Source organism: Chlamydotis macqueenii, chromosome 19 (genome assembly GCF_036417535.1).
Source record: "Chlamydotis macqueenii isolate bChlMac1 chromosome 19, bChlMac1.mat, whole genome shotgun sequence".
NCBI lineage: Eukaryota > Metazoa > Chordata > Aves > Otidiformes > Otididae > Chlamydotis > Chlamydotis macqueenii.
Window position 1 is genome coordinate 10,963,067 of NC_141574.1, and position 21,035 is coordinate 10,984,101.

Consider the following 21,035-nt stretch of genomic DNA (forward strand, 5'->3'; position numbering starts at 1 on the left):
AAAGAGAGCATCTCTGTTTAGTGCTCCACAAAGCACAGGAGGATTTTACCAACCCCTTACATTCAATACCCAAGAGCAGCTAGCAAAACTTTCTATACGCTGCGCACAGCAGGAAAAGGCTGAAAATCCCCAAAACACCAAGTCCCACCCTAGAGAACGGCAGTACATAAGACCAATTCCTACTTATTTTGAACATCGGTGCAAAGCAGCTGTTGTTATGAGAAAGCAGCACAGCCTATTTGGAGACTTAAATCTGCTGCAGCCTTTAAGTCTCCCACTTCCACCAGCGCAGGACTGGTCACTACCTGACATCGGAAGAGGCGATGCAGAGTAACACGCACAACTGCCCCAAAGCAAACTACTGGTAGACCAGACTGCAAAACTTTGATATCACGTTAGAGTAAGATTCTTTCTTACTTCCTCCCTTCTACTGTTCAGGCCTTCCTTGGCCTTCCCATCACTCTGGGTCCTTCCCTCCAGCATGAGGCCGGTAGGTTTCCCCACCCTGCTCACCCAGTACATGAAGGACACCACGTAGGGTCTCTGTGTTACAAGCAGGATGGCCAGGCTCTACGCTGCTTCAGATGGATATCAAGTATGGAAAACACACATGGGAGAAAAGGTCAACAAAATAACAGTAGGTGGCTTTTCAGCAGCCACTGGAACAATTTAATTGACCTAACATCTGGCACAGATAAGGATTCTGAAGCATCATACGAGATAATTTTTGGAAGCACACGGCACTGCATTAAGCTCTTGACTTACAGGCCACACTGATGGCCACACGCGGGCGTTGGACCCACTGCTTCTGCTGCCGCGTGGCAGAGGGGCTGGGGAGCAGAGGCCCTCTGTGCCAGCCTTGACAGGTGCTCAGGCTGACTGATAATCCGTCTATCTACGTAACAGCTCCGTTGTCGTTAGCTTTGACACTAAGCCATTACTCATCTTTGCAGAAATGCTTGTTCAGGCTGTTCAGGACAATTCTCCCACACTGCATGAAGGTGACATCCCTTCTACATGCCCTTTTGAAATGGCAAACGCCCACGGCCTGCAGAATGCCCCAGGTCTTTAGGGCTCTATGTTGCTCCCACATCCTATGAAGGTACTCACGGGGGTCCTACTGGACCCCTTTCCATCTTTTCTGTGTGATGAGCCACAATAAACACGCATGAACTGGGCAAACAGAAACAGGCATAAAAATCTGTGCCAGCTGAGTTGTATGGTGGCATAAAATGGACAAGAGAACCCAGATCCTATGTGCCAGAGGAAGACGACAGAAGACAGAGTAGACAAAGACTTTGGCAGTTCATATTACGGAGACCACAGTTCTTCAGAAAAGAAGATCCCAACCATGGGTCTTCAAAGATTTCCTCCTCTCCTACACATCAGAGCAGCTAGATTGCTCCCATACACATACACACTTAAATTTTTAATTCTGAGCATCCAGTAGTTTCCCAATCTGGCTCTGAAGTGTAGTTATTAATCATTTATTTGCTGGCCATCACACAAAATAAATCCAGCTAACGTGCTTATCAGGAGCTTATCCCGTCCTGACACTTCATTCTTGTATAAGACTTGAGGGTTTGAATATTTAAATAGGCAAATATTCTTTTGATTAGCAGAATAAATGATTCTTGTTACTTACCGTCCTTAAAAACACCATTAGTGTCACGAAAGTGCTCAGCTACATTGGCAGAGCTTTTACAGGACTTTGTAGATTTTCCTATAAAAGATGGTTCAGCAGAAAGAGAGTTCAACTTAACAAACTCAGGGATTTTTAAAAGCCTTCCTACCACGATATACAGAACTGCAACACTAAAGCTAAGGGTGCATAAGAGACAACTTGGTTAGAATTTCCATACATTAAGTGGAATTCTCTCCAAAATTACTATCCTACAGATTACTGTCTCACTAAGCTCCTACAAAGTCAAGCTGGAGCAAACATCATCTTGCAGCTAGAAGAATTACCAACCCATCTCTCAAGAACAAAATCCACAGGTCCTGCTACGGCTCTGCCAGTCCGCTGGCCTTTCTGTTATCCCAGGCAAAGTGCACCACAGACCGGGAGAACATTCAGGAGCAATTTTTTGTCTGTTTGTTTTATAACAGTACCCTCCAAACAGAGCTGAACATTGAATAATGTCCAAACAGGCAGGGACTGAAGGAACAGGCTTTGAACATGGCTGGCCGCAGTATTTTACAAAGATCGGTGTCACTGCATCAAAGCCAGAAGCACCCTGACCTCCGCGGTGCGGCTCCTGAGCTATCAGGCTGCAACGTGAGGTCTGCTCTCGACTCCATCGCCAAACTGCCGAGCAGACCTTGTGTTTCCACGGAGGAAGGACTGGCAGAGCGCCAGCCGGTGCCGTCAAGCAGAGGAACGCTGACTCTGCTACACGAAGGCAACCGAATCCCCAACGATTACAGGCTTGTAAGTGCTCAGAGATGACGGGATGAAAGGCACTAATGTAAAATCGTAAATTAATGGTGTATGTTTTGACATCCTCTGTTAGAGAAGTCTACTACTCCTGTAGCCGATCATGTAGACAAAATACTGGATGTGGCTAATTAAGAGACATCTAGTCTAAGGCAGAAGTCAAAGCTCGCATTGAGGTCAGTGAAGAGACACCGACACTGCCAAAGGACACTGTATTCCACCCAAGGTGCAAGTATACCACTGTCTGGTGTAACAGACTGATGCAGCTATTTTGGGGTAGGTGGAGATGCCTTTTTTCCCCCGTGATCGCAGGCTGACCTAGACTGAATGTTCAGACGGGGCATGTCCAGCGAAGCGAGCACTCACCCTCCCACCAGAGCCTCCCAGGCCAGGGTGGCAATCACACCCGCAAGCCTCACCAACAAGTTTGCAGCTCTACTCAGGTAGGCTGGTATAAAACTGTCACTGCTGTAAGCCTTACCTCCCAGAATGTCATTTTAAATTTGGCAATACAGCCTTACCATAGGAGCGTCTTACTAGAACAGATCTCATGGGAACTCGAGGTTTTGACATCCCCAGTACGCTGGGGAGTAGGGCAGTGAATAAGAGGAGCGGGCAGCACTTGTGCTGCCTGGAACACAGGCTGGAACGATGCCATTGCCACAACGGCTGGTATAAAAACGATAAACTTAACAGGTGCAATGGATTTTTAGAGATAGCTCTTCTTTTTTGAAATAACAGATCCAGTCTGCTGACGGGTTTATGAACCAGGAAGACGAAGAGGTTTTTAAAGCTTTTCAGTTATGTACAGAAATCGCTGTGTAAGTTTATTTAACCTCTGTCAGAACTGGATCAGCCTCAGCAGAGGGGTGTCGCTCAGCCTCGGCTGGCAAACCGGTGCACCGTGGAAGTCACACAGGGAGAGCTCTACAGCCCCCATGTCAGCCTGCCACCACTGGCACCGCCATATCCCAGCCACGCCACGGTCACGGTGACATACCAAACGGTACGAGATGCACACTGCTTTGTTCGGAAACAAAAACCAAACAAGCCACAAGAAGTATCAAAAGGGCCAAAAACCCCAGGATAGGGTTGATTTTCATTTGCTTACTCGTATTCCAGTCTCAGGTACTTGTTAACTGAATGCAATTAACTGGTTATAAATATTAGTGCCTCCTTAACGGTAGGGGACAATTAAGCATGGAGAGGTTAATAAACTTGAAGACAACACAGGTATTTAGTGACAGAGTTCAAAAGCAGTGACTGGCCACGCGGTCTGTACTCTAGCTTTTCACATAACACACCTTCTGATGCAATAAATGCAGAAGGCCGAGCACTCACTCCAACACGCCAGAAGTTTCCCTTTAATCCACAGATGAAGATCTACACCGTCACTGCTATTCTGGGGTTAAACTCGCTCCTGTATGACTTCTGTACTGCTAAGGGTTACATTCTCCACCTCTACCAAAATAAAATACAAAGGAGGAAAAACTGGGAGACAACTCAGAGCCTGAGCACACACAAGAGATGTCATCCAGTTCACCCCAGTGCAAAACAGTAACACCATTCACACACCTGCCAGGTCGGTCAGGGAGGGATCCATCCCAGCACAGCCAGTCAAACACGAGCTGAACTGCTACAGGGTGATGTAACTGCACCGCAATGTTTAGCGATGAGCTGGAGATGCCCCGTGAGTTGGGTACGAGGCCTTTTTCGCCAAGCCTGTTCAATGTCTGGCTTGATCTGCAGAGATCCATACAACAACAGACATGCAGCTACCCAGCACAGACACTTCAGAAAGTCTTTTACTATTCCTTAAGCCAGAGACATGGTTTAAGGCTACAGGTTTGTTTGCTGCCACAACAGAGACACTAAGAGGAGTATCTAAAGCCCGACACACGAAGTCGGCTCGTTCTCACCTGCCGCCACCTCAGCCCCCAAAGGGGACAGGCGTACACCGCAGCCCCGGGCTGAAAACACCACTGCCTCATTGGGTGCGTTGTTAGGCAGCGCTGGCCATCACAGACATGATGTGAGCTGACACAAAACACAAACAGCAAACTTTTATTTTTCCCAGTACACACTGGCCCTTTACCCGCACAGAGCGGAGGTTTGGGCCTACACCTGAAAACCACACCGCAGGGAAATTCAGGAGTCGTCTTCCCTCTCCTCCCCACCTTATGAATGCCATCTGATTTCTACTTGCTTCCCACAAGACCTAAAGCAAAATCTAAGACAAAAGTCTTCTCCTACCTGCACAGCCAAACTTAACACATTCATACCCATCCAAGACTTGGCTTTTCCACCTGCAAGTGGTAGCTGTTCGCAGACCCCCGGCCCAGCACACGCTCTGCCTTGCCACAGAAAACCAGTATGTACTTTGTATTGATGCAGCTGAAAAGCTGGGAGGTAAATTCTTATATATCAGCGGTGCACTGATTGGATTGAATGATTTACTCATGATCGGGCTGCAAAGCGCCGTGGCTGAAATACAACACGTTATAAATCACATTACGATCTTCTTCTTCCCACAGACACATCCTGGGCACGAACGCACACAGGCAGGTTCGGGCTTGCTCAGGCTTCCCTAACCCAGTCACACAGACCGCTCCTCAGCCGTTCCTCACAGCTCTGCATTGCTTTTTGTCTTTACATCTCACTAGGAAAGGAAAAGCCTTGCATAGCCTTCTGAACCAGTGACAAGTAATTCCACAAACTGAAGCTATTGATTTCAAACAAGCTTCGTTCACCTTCTCCTCACTAAAATAAAACTTCACCAGGAGATGAATTGATCTTCATTTGGCTTTTGTAAAGACTGGGAACAGGCTTAAAAGAAAGCGAGCGTTCAGACTGCTATTCATATTGCCACTTCCTAATCACGCTCCATTCAGTGATTGCTTATTTTAGTTTGTATTTTGCTGATTCAGTTGCACATGTCTTCTTGCAAAAGGGATTATCAATATTAAATCAATTATGTCTACCCTATGAAGTAAATGGAAAACCAAACCATTTTCTATTATCCAAGCATCCAGACCTAATGCTTTCTGGTACACTTTAGTGTTCACAGATTCAGAACATTAGAATCTCAGAAACTATTGCTGACCATTAAAGATCTAAAACTTCCCACATTTCCCTACATAATTTGTTTTTTTAAAGAACCAACCTTATTTCCATTAAGTATTTTTCAGAAATCTTCTGCTTTGTATTTTAGAATATCAAAATTATGCATTACAACTTGGATATTTAGGGATACACAGGCATTTCTATATGTACATTACTTACTCAGCCAGTTCTAACAGGAAATGATCTACTAAGTCATACAAACAGGATGTGCAGAACAGGACTTATTTTTGTGAGCAGCTCCCGTAATAAAGTTACTAGGTTTAAACGTATCTAAGGGACATAAAAGCCAGAGCAATTCCCAGCATCACATCCACTTACCCATGTCTGCCCACACACACGAGCTATTTCACACGATGCTCGGTCTAGGATTTATCAAACAGCCACAATTTGGGGACAACAGGGAGGAGAAGAGGAGAAAAATGCAGCATCGAACTCTGAAGTTCTTTCAAAGGATTCCGGCTTTGTGGTTGACCGTCCTTTGAAAGAAGCACGACAAGCTCACCCACCGCCCAGCTCACCCATCCCTCCATCCTTCCCAGTGAGCCGCACACGTTCAGGCTGGTGGCTCCAGGCAACAACGCTCCTGCCAAACAAGCCAACACACCAGACTGCTGGGGAAGCTGGAAAACTCAATAAACGACTTCAGAACAAGGCTGTCAGACACCAGCACTCGACTCGTACCTCTGCCTGCTTTGGCTGTGAATGTGCAACCTATTCACGAGCTCCTGCAGCAACAGAAAAGCTCTTCAATCCATGGAAGCAGATCAGTAGCACAAAACACAAGCTTTGATTTCTTTGGAAGCCAACTTAAAAGTGTATCCAAAGCTTCATTTGGTTCATTTATTTTCATAAGCACAGTTTAGTCAGAAGTATTTGTGATAACGCAGGTGGTTTTCAGTGCCAGAGTTCAGACGAACACAAAAGCAAGTTGTTAAATTCTACTAATCCCGTCCTCTGCCAAAGTGTGCATTTAGTACTTACGTTCACATCAGTAAGTGTTTCATAGCACACTTCAGAGACAGACGTCTTCCCTGAAGCATCACCTTCAAAACTTACAAGAATAGGGAATCATTTTGTAGTCAGGAACGGAAAACTGACAATTAGTGTAACCTATTGAGTAAAAAAAATATATTAGCTACTCTGCATAGCTAATATATACAGCTACCATGTATAGCTAACGTCACAGTGTTTCAAGATTACACTATGCAGCACAATGCTAGTACGAGAATCTCGTAACGGCCACTAAACAAACTCTAGAGTTACTTTCCCAAAAGCACTTTCTTACTGAGTTTCAAGAAGATACTGGGACTTCTACGCACTGAAGCCTTTTGAAACACTTCTGACTCCATGCAGAGCACGCACGGGTGTACTTCAACAACCTTCACTTCAAAAGAAAAAAAAACAAAAAAAAAACCAAAAAAGGAACCAGAAAGCTGCGATGTGTCCCTATCTAAATGCAGAACAGAAGTAAAAAATAAACCCTAAACTCTTCAGTAGGAAGGCAGACACTCCGCTCCAGGGCGACGTTTCACAGCTCTCGGTGGGGCCAACCTCACCTGCCTGCACGCGTGTACACGGCACCTTGCTGCCCGGTGCCACGGGGCGGGCTCCCTCCGAGAGGTCACAGGAGTAAGCATAAAAAATAATCAGCAAATACCCAGCACAGCTTGGAAAGTGTGTCTTCAGAGACTTCTCTTGCCCGGTTTTCAAGAAAAAGTATTACTGGCAGTGCGATAACAATCTCTCCATACTCACACATTGGTATGCGCGGAGGAATAAAGATCAATACCAGTATTTACTCAATAGCACGCCGGTTTGTGTTAGCACTGGGGAAGCTGTGCAGCAATAAAGCAGCTTTTTCCTCTCCTGCAAGTCACCCCAAAGTCAGCAAAGGGGCAGCACCGTCCCTGGGGAGGCAGGCGGCTTCCCTTGCAGCCATAACACAGCAGCAGGCCTCTTCATGTCTCAAGTGCCTTGAAGATGCCGGAGAAAGAAAAAACAAGTTGTTCCGGGTCTGAAGCTGGGTTTGCAAGTATCCTCCCACCCTGAGCAGAGAGGGGACAGATCCAGCAGAACCTCAAGCGTTCCTCTGCAGAGCACGAGGAACGTGTGTAGCCTGGCAGAATAAAACTGTCGCACAGGGACGGGACAGACCGGGCAGGACAGCACGCGCAACAGAAAACACCCTGCAGCCTGTCTCTGAACTGCAGTAGTTTTGTTGACTCTTGTTCTGGGGCACGCTGCCTTTGTGCCTGTGCTTTGACAATGACACTCACCGCTTGATTTCTTTACTTGCTCTCTCAGAAGATTTTCAGGCGCCATCTTTCAAAGTACTGGAAAATATTACTTCTCCTTTTTTTACAGCCGAAGCCATAAAAAGCCAAGGGTAAGAGCGTTTTTCACACCACGCTGAAGCAGACCACAATTATCTAGTACGAGAAAAGATACACAACTAGTTCTGATTTTTTTCCTAGAGATGAAAGTATCTTTTAATACACTCCCACATGCTATTCAAAGAGAATTTCACATCTGAAAGTCTTTTTTTTTTCTTACACTGTCTTGATTCCTCACTAGTTTTTCCATCAGTTATCTGATGAAGAAAAAAAAAATCACTATGTTCTGCCTCTCTTTTCCTTGCTATTGTTTGTATGTAAGATTGCAAAAAAAAAAACAAACCAAAACAAAAACCTCTATGCAAAAGGTAAAATAATGTATTGTGCACGTGAGAGAAAGAGCTCTTTTGACCCCTTCTGTTTGCAATAAACAGCAATGACTACAACTAAACAGTCCTGAAACTCCATTTCCCAGCAAACATCACCAGCACAATCCAAGTAGTTTGTTTTCGTCTTCTTAGCGCTGTCCTTTTCCTCAGACTCGTTCCACCAAGCCTGGCTAACACCCTATCGCAGGACATGCCTACATAACCAGCCTAACATCACAAACGTGTGACTCCAGGAACGTTCCAGCTCCTAAAAACTCGAGGAAATCACCAATAAAGAGCGCTCTCACTGGAATAATATTTGCAGGTCTCAGCCACGTCTACCAAAAAGAACATTCTCGTTTGGGCGAGCAAAAAGGCAAAATGCATTTTGCCTCAAGCACAGCTTGAAGGAGGTTGAAAGTCTTCTATTTTTGGGAAGAAACGAGATGTTGAGACAAACGTGATGCCAGATGTACGAAGCAGCACGCAGGGCAGTCTCCTGCCCGAGTTGTGATAAATGCTGAGAAAGTATCTCATTTCAGTATCGTGCTACAAGAAAAAAAATGAAATAAAGACACTTGCAAAGCTAGGCCTTTTTAGTTATTTCCACAGTGGAAGAGATTTGCTTTTCTTCACAAGAAAATAATTAAATATGACAGCACATGAACCCTATAAAACCTTCCTGAGCCCCATCAGCGCCAGCCTCAGGGCACAGGCCAAGCCTCATGGCACAGAACACTGCCAGTCCTGGGGTCCGCAGGGGAAGAACCTGAGGGCAGATACAGTCAGCATCCAGGGACGAGAACATGCTGGGTCCGGCACAGGAGAGACGTGGGGGCAGGAGTGGTCTCAGAGGCAGGAGGCTGGAGTCCAGCTCTCCAAGGCCCATCCTCCTGGACGGGCCTGATGTACCCAAGTCACATCCGCATCTGCGACTTTCCAAAGATAGATTCCATTTGATTATAAAACCAAAATCCAGTTCCTTGGGCCTGCAGCCCCCCAGAAACCTGAGCGGCAGCTGAGACCCAAAGGCAGCCCCATGGCAGAGGGAAGAGGCTTTCACGGGTGAGGAGAGACCCCCAAGGGAGCAGTGCCTCCCGCCACAGCTTGCTCCCTGCACCCCAGAAGATGTTCTAGCACCCAGCATCTACACACTGGAAGCCCCCAAAGCGGACACAGAACACTTTAAAGAAAAATAAAATCAAGAATGGATTTAGTTTCTTTAAGTTGCCAAAGAACAACCCAAAGTCTTCTCCAAAACTCTGTCTTTTCCACTGCATCCCAAAGAAAGACTTTCAAGTAGCTGTTACACAGAAGTCTGGCAATAAATCCAGCCGAAGCCAGAGGGTGCTAAAAAGCCCAATTGCTCCCAGGCTCCCAGGGAAGGCAGCTACAGAAATAAAGAGGTGACTCAGCCACTTGAGACACTCAGCGCAATGACTCTGACTCAACCCCCAAACACACCACCGGGAAAAATTAAAACCAAGTCAGTGATATGTAACTGCTCAGTCTTCAGCAACGGCTTCCAGGTGACGGTATAGCTCTGTGGCCATGCGGCCCAGCTGGTAACGCAAACCTTTCATCAGGTGCACGCTGGAAAAAACCAAAAGCAGATCAAGCTCCCCACACACCATCCCAACATTCTTCCATGCTCTGCCTGACCCATATGCGGGACCCACGAGGCAGGCAGGAGGAGGGCGCAGGGTGTCCTAGCTAGGAAGCCCTCAAAACCTCTTAAAAAAATAATTTTTTAAAAAAAATAAATAAATAAATTTAAAAAAAAAAGTCAAGCTGTGAAAGTTGCTTATCGCTTACCCCATTTTTCCTCTCCACTTTAATATCTTGCCTTGCCTTGAGGCCTGCCTGCACGAGCACAGCTGTTGAGAGATTGGCAGCAGCAGGAATATGTCATCTTCACCCAATGATTCAATAGTCCTAACAATTGTGGGTATTATTTTTCTTAAATCTACTCCTTAATCCCATAATGCCATAAAATACCACTGAATCAGAGCTTAGCAGGATTCCAGAAAGGAACAGACTTTTAAAGAGATAATGAGAACTCCACATTTATATTAGATAGGATTGAAAAGCGAGAATAGAGAAGACAGAACATACCAGACGGGCAGATTATTTCATCGTTTTCCTTAATATGATTTCTTCAACCTGAAGCATCTGGTAATTCCACCACCGGAGATTAGATACTGGATAAGATGGACAGGCAGACTGATCTAACACAGTAATTTTTATTTTCCTGCTACATGTAGGAGGGCTTCCCATTAAACCATACAGCACAGAATAAAATAGAGGTGCATAAAAATCTAGTATCAAAGCAGGGAATGTTAGCAGCCCCTACTATCCCACGTAAATATGCTTCACTTTCAATAAAGAAACCAACACGTCTTCTTAAAGCCCCCCATCCTTCACAAGCAAGCAGAAAATGCTGTGAATTCATCAACAATAAAACTCACAGATCAGCCTTGTCCTTCACAGTTTTTGCAGCAAATTGAAGAAAATCTCTCCAGCTTACTTTTTTGGAGATCTGTGTAGAAGTCCGGCAGTCTGCCAGCAGCACCTTGGGTACTTCCAATCTAGAAGCAGTAATTGCTTTCCAGGACAAGTAGAAATCTCATCTTAAAGCCCAAAAATCTAATCAAGCAAGATAGAAATGTGTTGCCTATGCCTGTCTCCTTATGCCACCGTTCTGCAGCAAGGCTTGAAATAAGGTCCCTTGCACCAAAATGCCCGTCCTCCCTTCTCCTAGCTAAAGGAGCAGCCTTCTCCAGTATCTAAAATGTAACACCGTTATCTGACTCACCCTAAAGCACATGGCATCGCACGCTCAACACCACCTTTCCTACCCACCAGAAGGCCAGCACCAGAAACACCAGTATGACTAAGCTCAAGGCTTCGGTCTAACAGGCACAGCTCCCTTCTGGTATCAGTACCGCACACTATTTCATGTTATTTCATGTATTCGTACGATCAGCAGCACTTTTTCACAAGTCAGACCAGAGTAAAGCCCAATACTGCCCAAGTGCTGAACAGCAGGGTAGACCTTCTTCACTTCAGCCTAGGCGAGCAGCCTCAGCTGTTAAGAAAAGAAAATGAACCACATTTTATAACCCAAACAAAGGTGATAATCCAAACTACCGAAAAGAGACCCCACAACTCCCCAAATCAAGACAGGCATGGTATTCCACCTCCCCTGCTGACCCTAGGAAAGACCTTACCTTTGCCTGAGCACCACCCTGTATCCAACACCTCCCGGAGCACTTTCCGCAGGGAAACTCACCTCTACCCTTTCTGCTGCCTCCGGGCTGGGACTTGAGAGGCCACCAGCTGCAATGCCTCCTCACTGCCAACACCTGCCTGCAAATCACTCTGAGCAGGGACACCCGTGTCTCTGAACCCTAGTGATGCTGCCCAGCTTCTTTTAAAAAACAAAAACGAAAAGGAAAGAACACATAAGCGGCAGCCGCTGCTAGGAACATCCGAGTCCATCGGCATTCCGGACACTGAACAGCCTTTAGCGGAACCAAACAGCCTGCACTGTTATATTTAAAGCTAATACGTGCAGCATAATGCTTATCAGCTGGAGGTTTTCACAGTTTTTCCCCACTAATGCCACAATTTTGAAACCATTTAAGCTAATTTCCTTTGACTTGAATCTATTTTAATCAGAGACCAGGATACTTGACTTAAATGGTTTGTATTAAACCCTTCATAAAAATCAGCCATAAAATTCCATGCACAAAATAGCAAGTGGATCTTGAAGTCAGAAGGAGAAAAAGCTGAAACTTTCCAAATCCTTCAGCAAATTCAAGCCTATTTCATAACCAGACCAACTGCTCTTTTACCATACCAAGACAACTGATCCCTAAAGAAAAAAAATAAGGTAATAACCAAAACACACGCCTGAAGTTCTTACATAGATAAAAGAGACTGAGATATGCAGCTACAACCAGTACTCACAAATTCCCTCCAAAGTGCTAGCCCAGCTCCAAAATGACGCAAATTTAATAAACTGCTGTGTCTGCTCCGTCCCCTCCAGCACCCTTCCATGAAGGGATGGATAGTGGCACTGAGGAAGAACACAATGCAAATCTAAAAACGTCGGAATTAATCCTTCTCTTCCCCCCAGGATCTGAAAAAACATTACTTCTCAAATTAATTCTCCCAAAGCAATGCTGGCTCTGCTAGCAGTCAGAGTTCTGGATGAGAAGTGAAAATAAGCGGCTGAGACTCGGGTAGCGGCTGGAGAAGGTCTCACTCCAAGGCTCTGCCATTGTCGTGGGATTTGCATATCGTTTAGCCACAGGTGCAATCCGTACCTGCGACTCATTCTGTGCAGACGAACCGTGCCAGCAGAATTGGTGGCTGGGCCTCCATTCCTTTGAAAACCCATCCAAATATTTCTGTTGTCAGTGGCTGACAGCCTTGGAAACTCTGAGTGGCTGCTTGAAATTCATGCAGCATGCGGAGAAGTGAAGGAACAAAAGCTCTCCGTGCTCTCACATCCTTAACAATTTGCTGGCGTGCTGGAGACATGCCGCTGCATCCCCTTGCTGCGCGACTTTCAGCGGTTAGCAGATGCCAAGCAATAGCTCTGTCACTGCCCCAACGGCACAGGCGTTGGACACGTATCTTTCAGAATCTAAAATCTCTCTCAGCTCATTTTTTTATCAGAAATTTCACTCCAGGCCTGGACAAATTGACACTTTCCTACTTTGAGGAACACTCTGCTGGCCGTATCTAAAATTAACTTTCATAAAGATAAACTTACAGCATGTCTTTTCTCACACTCTTAAAAAAATGATTTGGCATTTAAAGGCTGTTCTTCCATGGTGCTGAGCAGGTACACATCACCATCACCATCATCTTAAAAGGTCTGGAAAAATAACAGAGGAAGGATATTGCCATCTGAGGCACCAGGCTCCCTTCAGAGGTGTCCGCACGGATCTCCCACAGGAGATCCCACAGCTGCGTCCCGGGAGGAGCACGGGGGCAGCCCGAGAGCCCTGGAGGTCTTGTAGGGACATGAAGGAGATGACAAGGGAGCAGAGAGGGAGAGCCTTTGCACACACTGACGGGGTAATAAACAGCAACGGCCAACAGCTCAGTGAGCAGCCCTTTGCTGACGAAAGCAGACGGGAGCTTCCAATCACATTACTACCACCCAAAATAACGTACTGCTTTAGGAAAAGAAAGGGAGAGAGAAGACTGGGAAGAAACTCGCTTTTTTTCCACGATAAATCATCTGTATGAACTATCTCAGCTTCAGCCAAACCACATGAGTTGCTCACTACTGAGCATGGCCCTGTAAAGGACAAGGAGGGAAGAGCAAACAACATCACATGAGAGTATGAAAGCAACCATCACTCCTGGCTCTCAGATGACATCTAAACACTTGCACTCCGTCATGGAGCAACCAGTACTTACTTGGTTGGACGATAATCTGGTATGGAACGATCCAGTGAAATTTTCTCACTGAGGTAGGAGTTGTAGCCGTATTTCTCATGTGGTCCCTTTGCCTTCTCCTCCTCCTCAGGGGACAGGGTGGCTGGAAGCCCACCTTTACCACGTCCACCATAGCCTTCAATGAGACCAAGTGACTTGGACAGACCTTAAAAGAAAAAAGCCACCATCACTGATAAAATTCATCACTGTTATTTCCCAGCTATCAAAGAAATAAAAATAATCAGAAAAGCCATGACTCAAACTGTGAAATTCTTCATGGCTCAGGCACACTGTTCCTCATAGCTCCACCACCAGCATCCAACCGATAACGTGTCCCAGGGATCTGGGCATTTATTTAGTTATTAGGAAGGTTCTTTAGGCCTCCTTCCTACTCTCAGAGAGGTAATTACACGTAAGGGTAGGTGTCCCCAGGAGAAGGATACATTGAACACAGAATAAGAATAAAATAGGGTTGGTTAACGTCCAGCTGAAGGAATTTTTGCTCAGTATGAACAGTGAACAGCATACAAATGTTATGGATTTAAAAACAATTTCCCCTAAAAGCTTTCTTATCTTTTAAAGTATAGCATGCTCACGCTGGAAGGGAGGGATGCCATCCAGAGGGACGTGGACAGGCTAGAGAGGTGGGCCCATACCAACCTCATGGAGTTCAACCAGGCCAAGTGCAAGGTCCTGCACCTGGGTCGTGGCAATCCCAGGCACAAGCACAGGCTGGGGGGAGAATGGATTGAGAGCAGCCCTGAGGAGAAGGACTTGGGGGTGCTGGTGGACGAGAAGCTCAACACGAGCAGGCAATGCGCCCTTGCGGCCCAGAAGGCCAACCGCATCCTGGGCTGCATCAAGAGGAGCGTGGCCAGCAGGTCGAGGGAGGGGATTCTGCCCCTCTGCTCTGCTCTGGTGAGACCCCACCTGCAGCACTGCATCCAGCTCTGGAGCCCCCAGCATCAGAAGGACGTGGAGCTGTTGGAGAGGGTCCAGAGGAGGCCACGAAGATGATAAAAGGGCTGGAGCACCTCTCTTATGAGGACAGGCTGAGAGAGCTGGGGCTGTTCAGCCTGGAGAAGAGGAGGCTCCAGGGAGACCTTACAGCAGCTTCCCAGTGCCTAAAGGGGGCTGCAGGAAAGGTGGGGAGAGATTGTTCAGCAGGGCCTGTTGGGACAGGACGAGGGGTTATGGTTTTAAAATAGAGGGGGGTAGATTTAGATTGGATACAAGGAAGGAATTTTTTACACTGAGGGTAGTGGGACACTGGCCCAGGCTGCCCAGAGAGGTGGTGGATGCCCCATCCCTGGAAACATTCCAGGCCAGGTTGTCTGGGGCTGTGAGCAACCTGATCTGGTTGGAGATGTCCCTGCTCCTGGCAGGGGGGTTGGACTGGATGACCTTTGAAGGTCCCTTCCAACTCTATCCATTCTATGATTCTATGATTCTACGCCAAGACCTTTATCAAGCAGAATTATTTATTTATATCTGCATAGCTGAAGGAAATGGGCAAAGTTCAAAACGAGCTGCACAAAAAGAACTAAAATGATGATTTGGTGGCGATTGCGGGAAGGTAGGTTCATGCTCATGTTATTATTTAGCATACAGGACACTTATTTTAATATTTTTCATTAGTAGAGACTCACTTTCTTTTTGCCAGAAACAAAACAAAACAAAAAAATAGATGGATGATTCCATTGACAGACATCGGGGTACATTCCCCTTTGTTCAGTGGCAGAGCCCTGACTCAGAGCAGGACAGATCCTCATCAGCACTGATGCTTGAGAAGGGACAATAAACTGGAGGTCACGCACAGGGCTTCGGGATCCAAGAGCACAGTCCAGCTCCCAAACCTGCCACGGATTTCCGTTGCCCCAGACAAAACCCTGCCTCCCCATCTAAAAGCCACAGAGTTAAACACTTTTTTCCTCAAAAAGTAGTATTGTGAGGCAGTAAGAAGATCACTTATGAAAGTAAACCACAGTCTGAAGCACCTGAATAGAAGTTACTATTATCGTTATTCCTTCTGACAAGGAACCTCTGAACAGCCTCCCCTGCTAGGGAGCTTCTGAGAGCTGACGGAGCTGTCCCGACCGCGCAGGGCTCGGCTACATTTATCTGAGGACAATAATAACAAATCAACAGCAAGGAGCAGCTAGCTGTGATGCGGGGATGGATTAGATAGCCAAGCTGCCTTTTCTCATCTCTAGGCTCAGCAACAGCCAGAGGAGCAAGTCAAGGCAGCCGGGAAGGTGAAAGTTTCTGGCCTGCAGAAGGCCAGATCGCTCTGAGAACTTCCTGACCCCAAAGGGCTGGAGGGACACGGATCAGCAGGCTTACGGGGAAAAGAGAGCAATTTCATTTCAGACACAGACTCCAATGGAATTAAAACAGCATTTTTAAAAAAATATTCTTACAAAGAGACAGTTCTTCTCAAAATGTCTATTTCTTGATGAAAATCAGATCTTTTCCGCGAGGAACAGTGCACCTGTAGATACCTACATTCCCTTCAGGTACCCTACATCATCCGTTCATCAGCTGAGGGTTCCACCACTATAGCAGACACATTCCAACAGAAATTCAGTTGGTAATTTTAGTTCCCTCTTCCTCACCTTCCCAATAGATGTATTGTGGTTTAGCCCTACTCAGCAGCTAAACCACCACGCAGTCGCTCACTCCCCCCTCACCACCGCTGCAGTGGGACTGGGAGGAGAACTGGTAAAGAAGGAAAGGCAAAACTCATGGGTTGAGATCAAAAACAGTTTAAGAGACTAACAGAGGAAAAAGCAAACAGAGATGGAAAACAAACAACAAAAAAAACCCCAATAACAGAAAATACTTCAGCACATAATTTCCAGTACAACAGCCCAGGGCGGATCCTGATGCCCAGCTCCCTCCCCAGCAGCAGACCCTGCCCCTCAGCCCCATCCCCACTCCACACCCTGAGCACGGTGCCATGGGATGGAACAGCCCTGGGCTCACTGGGGTGAGCTTATCCCAGCTCTTGGCTGATCAGTGACCTGTCCCAGCTGTGTCCCAGCCACAGGGGCCACCAGCTCCAGCTCCTCGCCCAGCTCAGGTGAGAACTAACTCTGGCCTAGCCACAACCAGGACAAAGGTTTCCACCGAAATCCGTAAGAAATTGTCTTACCGTCTACCAGTGCTAGTTCTTGGCCAGAAAGACTGCAACACAGAGCCAGGAAGCCCTTCCACGGCATCTAGCATGCTCATACTTCTACTAGAGGTATCCTCAGGATCTACCAGTTGGCTTTTAAAGCTTGATTTTGCTTTTCTTCATTTGTTTTATCACGTCTCACTTCCGCAATGCTTTTGCTATCAATGCTTTGAACCCACACGTCTGTAAGAAGGGCTGAAGAGAACTGGGAGCTTTCTGAGCTCAGTTAGGGCTGGCAGAGGCTCTGTGGATGGAGGACCTTGGCACTGGGCACTGGAACCTGGGGTTCCCACCCAGTGGGATATCAGAACCACAAACAACACAGCACCTTGCTCTGTTTAAAGCGGGTTTAAAAAACCACAAGTTATTATCAACAGGTCATAACTGTTTAACTCAGACACCCAAGGCAGCACTTCTCCCAGAGCTCCGCGCTTGAAGTCAACAGGGACAGACTCATCCCCCACGAGACCCGAATGAGTCTCCAGAGGTGCTTGACTAAGGTAACCGGGCTCCCAACTACAGCATCTCCGTGAAGTATCTGAAACTGGAGGCGAGGAATCTAGCTCTCAGCGTTCAAAATACCACCAAGCACAGAAGACAGCTACACCAGCCTTCTCCACGCTGTCAGCCTGGTGGGCCCGAGCTGGCATAGCAGCAGTAGGAGATGGTCGGAGCAAGGACAGCTTTGCGAGGAATTCAGCCGGCTGCACCAAAACTGCAGGCTGGGTGTGCTCTACAGCCAATCCTTCAACCCTCACCCATCAGCCATGCAGGCTGCGAGCTGCTGGAAGCACAAGGACGCCTTCCTTACCTGCCCATCTGCGGTTTTCTTACGGAACAAACATACAGAAGGGGATGGTGCACACCCCATCTCTCCCAAAACACAGTCAAGAGACGGGCAGAGCCAGCACAGACCGCTCTGTGCCCCCGTGCCCACAGCTGTCGCACGGCAGCAGGCTCCACTGGGACAAGGCAAATGAAGGTCCTGGTGAAATGAAGCCTCTCTGTTGACTGCAGCGGCCCAGAGAAATGCCAAGACATCACTTCATATTCCATAGCTTTGGCCAACGAGACTATAATGCCATCAACTGCTTTATTCCAAGATCATGATCATGACAACCAGACACACATCCCAGCACACATCTCCCTCTCCTAAGCGCATTCCTTTATTTCTGCACACGAACGTCTCGGTCCTACTGCTATAAACTGACTCAGTGAGTACAGACAAATTTGTGTCATTTAACCAAAGGAATCAATTAAGGTCATCAATTCACACGTGTTGGGCAGGGCACTACTGTGAGACCTCCTCTTCCCCAGTGCCACCCAGGACAGCACACAGACCCGCGGGGACAGTCACAAAGAGGAGCGTTTCCAGGTGCGACGTGACGGGGAGGATCGCCGCCTCTGCGCTGGCTCAATGTTTCATCCTCAGTTCGGCTGCCAGAAGGGTTCAGCCGTGCAGCTGGGATGTCACCTCGGCGTACTGCACTTTGGAGCAAGATTCAAGTAATGTTTGGCAAGAATGGTAATTCACGTCCAAACAGAAGAGGAGGAAATTTGCTTCCAAACTGGCAGCAAAGATGCCTCAGGAAGGGCAGGACCAAAAAGAAAGGGTGACAGCAGAACCAGCCAATCCATTCCTTCACTCGCTTTCATCAGCCCCATTTCAGGGCTGCACAAAGAAGGGTACATTTTTGCAGGGTTTTGCTCTAACTTCAGAAATTATCCGCAGCCCAGCCCACATGGTCCATTCACCCGGGCAGGGACCCAGGGAAAGCTCCTCCTCAGCTCCCCGGGCTTTGCATGAACCCGCATTTGGATGCACAGACGCTCGCGTGCTTCCCAAGCCCAGGGGAGAGCCAGCCCAGCAGCCCACCCTCTAGAGAGGACCTTCCATCTGCAACTGCGTCTCCCCCTCTGTTTGCTCCCCTCCCTCCCTCTCGTCTCACCTGATCTCCAAACCATCTCTTCCAGTCACTGCAGTGGGGCCGCGGCCCACATCAGGAGCCAAGAGCCACCAGCTGCAGGTTTCTGGAGGCAGCACACACACCCTCTCCCATTTTCTGTTTGCCCTTCACAGCCTGCACGGAAACACCACTGGGGTCTGAAAGGACAAACGATCTCTCCTATCACGTTCAAACAGCGCACTGCTGCAAATGAACGTTAAGCGCCTCTGGTGACACAGGAGCAGAAAGGGGACAAGGCCTCTGAAGCCAGTCATTCCCCACACAAACCATCTAGGGATGGTTTCCAGCACAGCCTTCTGCTGTGGCCTCTTCCTAGCACCTGCTTGTAGCGTCTTCACACTGAAAACCTCCAGCGCTTTGCCAAATCTGCTTGATATTGGCCCAGAAGGGCCAGAAGTTACCTACAGAGAGATAACGAACAAGAAAGAGCAAAAGCATGATCCCATCAGCTTATTTCCTCAAAGAACTGGGCTAAGTACAGAGTCAGAACTGTTCCGAAGTCACAGACCAAATCCTTCATCGTTCTTGGCAGGCACCAAAGCAGAGGCACCGAAACTCTGCAAAAAAGTCTGTCCTGCTCCAGCCTGCCTATAGCGCTAAACAGCACTAATCCCCCACAAAAAAAAAAAAGCTTGGCTTTGGAGCAGATTCTCTCCCCAGTGAATTCTCCAAGCTGGTGAGATGGCAACAGGCTGCATCAGGAGGAGATGCTCCCTGCAGATCAGAGCTCTGAAGAGCTGTGAGCTTCACTCACCCCTAAACCACATTCACCCAACAGGTACCTGAGAAAGGAAAACAGGATTTGTTTTTTTCAGAATCTCCTAAAACATCTGAACCTTGGGTCAAAAGGAACGTATTGCTCTTAAATTGCAGGAATAGAAGGAAAAAAAGACACCACTTAGAGCTGCTAAGATCTGAACCGCTGCTGCTGCAACGGCCAGACATCGGGTCCCCCGGGGACTGACAGAGAGCTAGTTTTCTTCAAGATGATATAAAAATTTAATCTCTACAGGAAAATTATTCCTCGACTGAGTACAGTTACAGTAAACATTATTCTCTCCTTCAACTGGCAGTGTATTTCCTAAGGAGACAGGAGTGTTCTAGGCTAGAGAAAACCTTTGGTAAAATACAATAATAATACACAGCCTTCGTTTAGAAAGCCCCCAGCCGGCCCGGCTCCCACGCAGCAGGCTGCTGGAAAAGCGGTTTGCCACGTGTCAGCCTCGATCAAGGGAAACGCTCACCCTACATCCAAACCTTGGCTGAGGAAACTTCTCTCATTAGGAAAGCTGGGGGAGAGGGATGAGCATCGGAAATGGAAAGGCATTTCTGAGAAATAGCGGTCCTGAGCCCTTAACACTGCGGGTGGAGGAGGGAGAACAGGAGGAAATAATACAGGAAAGATTTCTGAACAAGCACATTTCTGGTAGCATCCTTCCTCATTTGTTGAAGTCATCCTGCTGTACGAGTTACAGAGCACACACACAGCACAGATTGAGAGGCACATTCCTACGGGAAAGGGGAACAGGAAGCCCTCCTTCTGCAAGAGAAATAAATAATGAATAATAATAAATATTATAAAAATAAATAAAGAATAAATAACTTCATGAAGTTCAACCAGGCCAAGTGCAAGGTCCTGCACCTGGGTCGTAGCAATCCCAGGCACAAATCCAGGCTGGGCGGGGAATGGATGGAGAGCAGCCCTGAGGAGAAGGACTGGGGGTGCTGGTGGATGAGAAGCTCAACATGAGCCGGCAATGCGCCCCTGCAGCCCAGAAACCTACCGCATCCTGGGCTGCACCCCCAGCAGCGTGGGCAGCAGGGCGAGGGAGGGGATTCTGCCCCTCTGCTCCGCTCTGGTGAGACTCCACCTGCAGTACTGCATCCAGCTCTGGAGCCCCCAGCATCAGAAGGACGTGGAGCTGTTGGAGAGGGTCCAGAGGAGGCCAGGAAGATGATCAGAGGGCTGGAGCAGCTCTGCTGTGAGGACACGGTGGAGGAGAGGAGGCTCCGCAGAGACCTTAGAGCAGCCTTCCAGTACCTCACGGGAGCCTAAAGGAAAGGTGGGGATACTCTCTTCAGCAGTGTCTGGTGTGACAGGACAGGGGTAATGGTTTCAAAATAGAGGGAGGCAGATTCAGACTGGACATAAGGCAAAAAATTTTTACAGTG

The 21,035-nt window shown here is 47.5% G+C and overlaps 1 protein-coding gene across 1 annotated transcript in view; it reads right to left on the reverse strand.

The window, feature by feature from the left end:
* The window catches only part of GALNT17 (polypeptide N-acetylgalactosaminyltransferase 17), a 210,914-nt gene that overhangs the window by 142,759 nt on the left and 47,120 nt on the right, over positions 1 to 21,035 (reverse strand). The window contains exon 2 of the mRNA XM_086763193.1: positions 13,701 to 13,884. Within this exon, the coding sequence (XP_086619319.1) occupies positions 13,701 to 13,884 (184 nt within the window). The remainder of the gene's footprint in view (positions 1 to 13,700; positions 13,885 to 21,035) is intronic.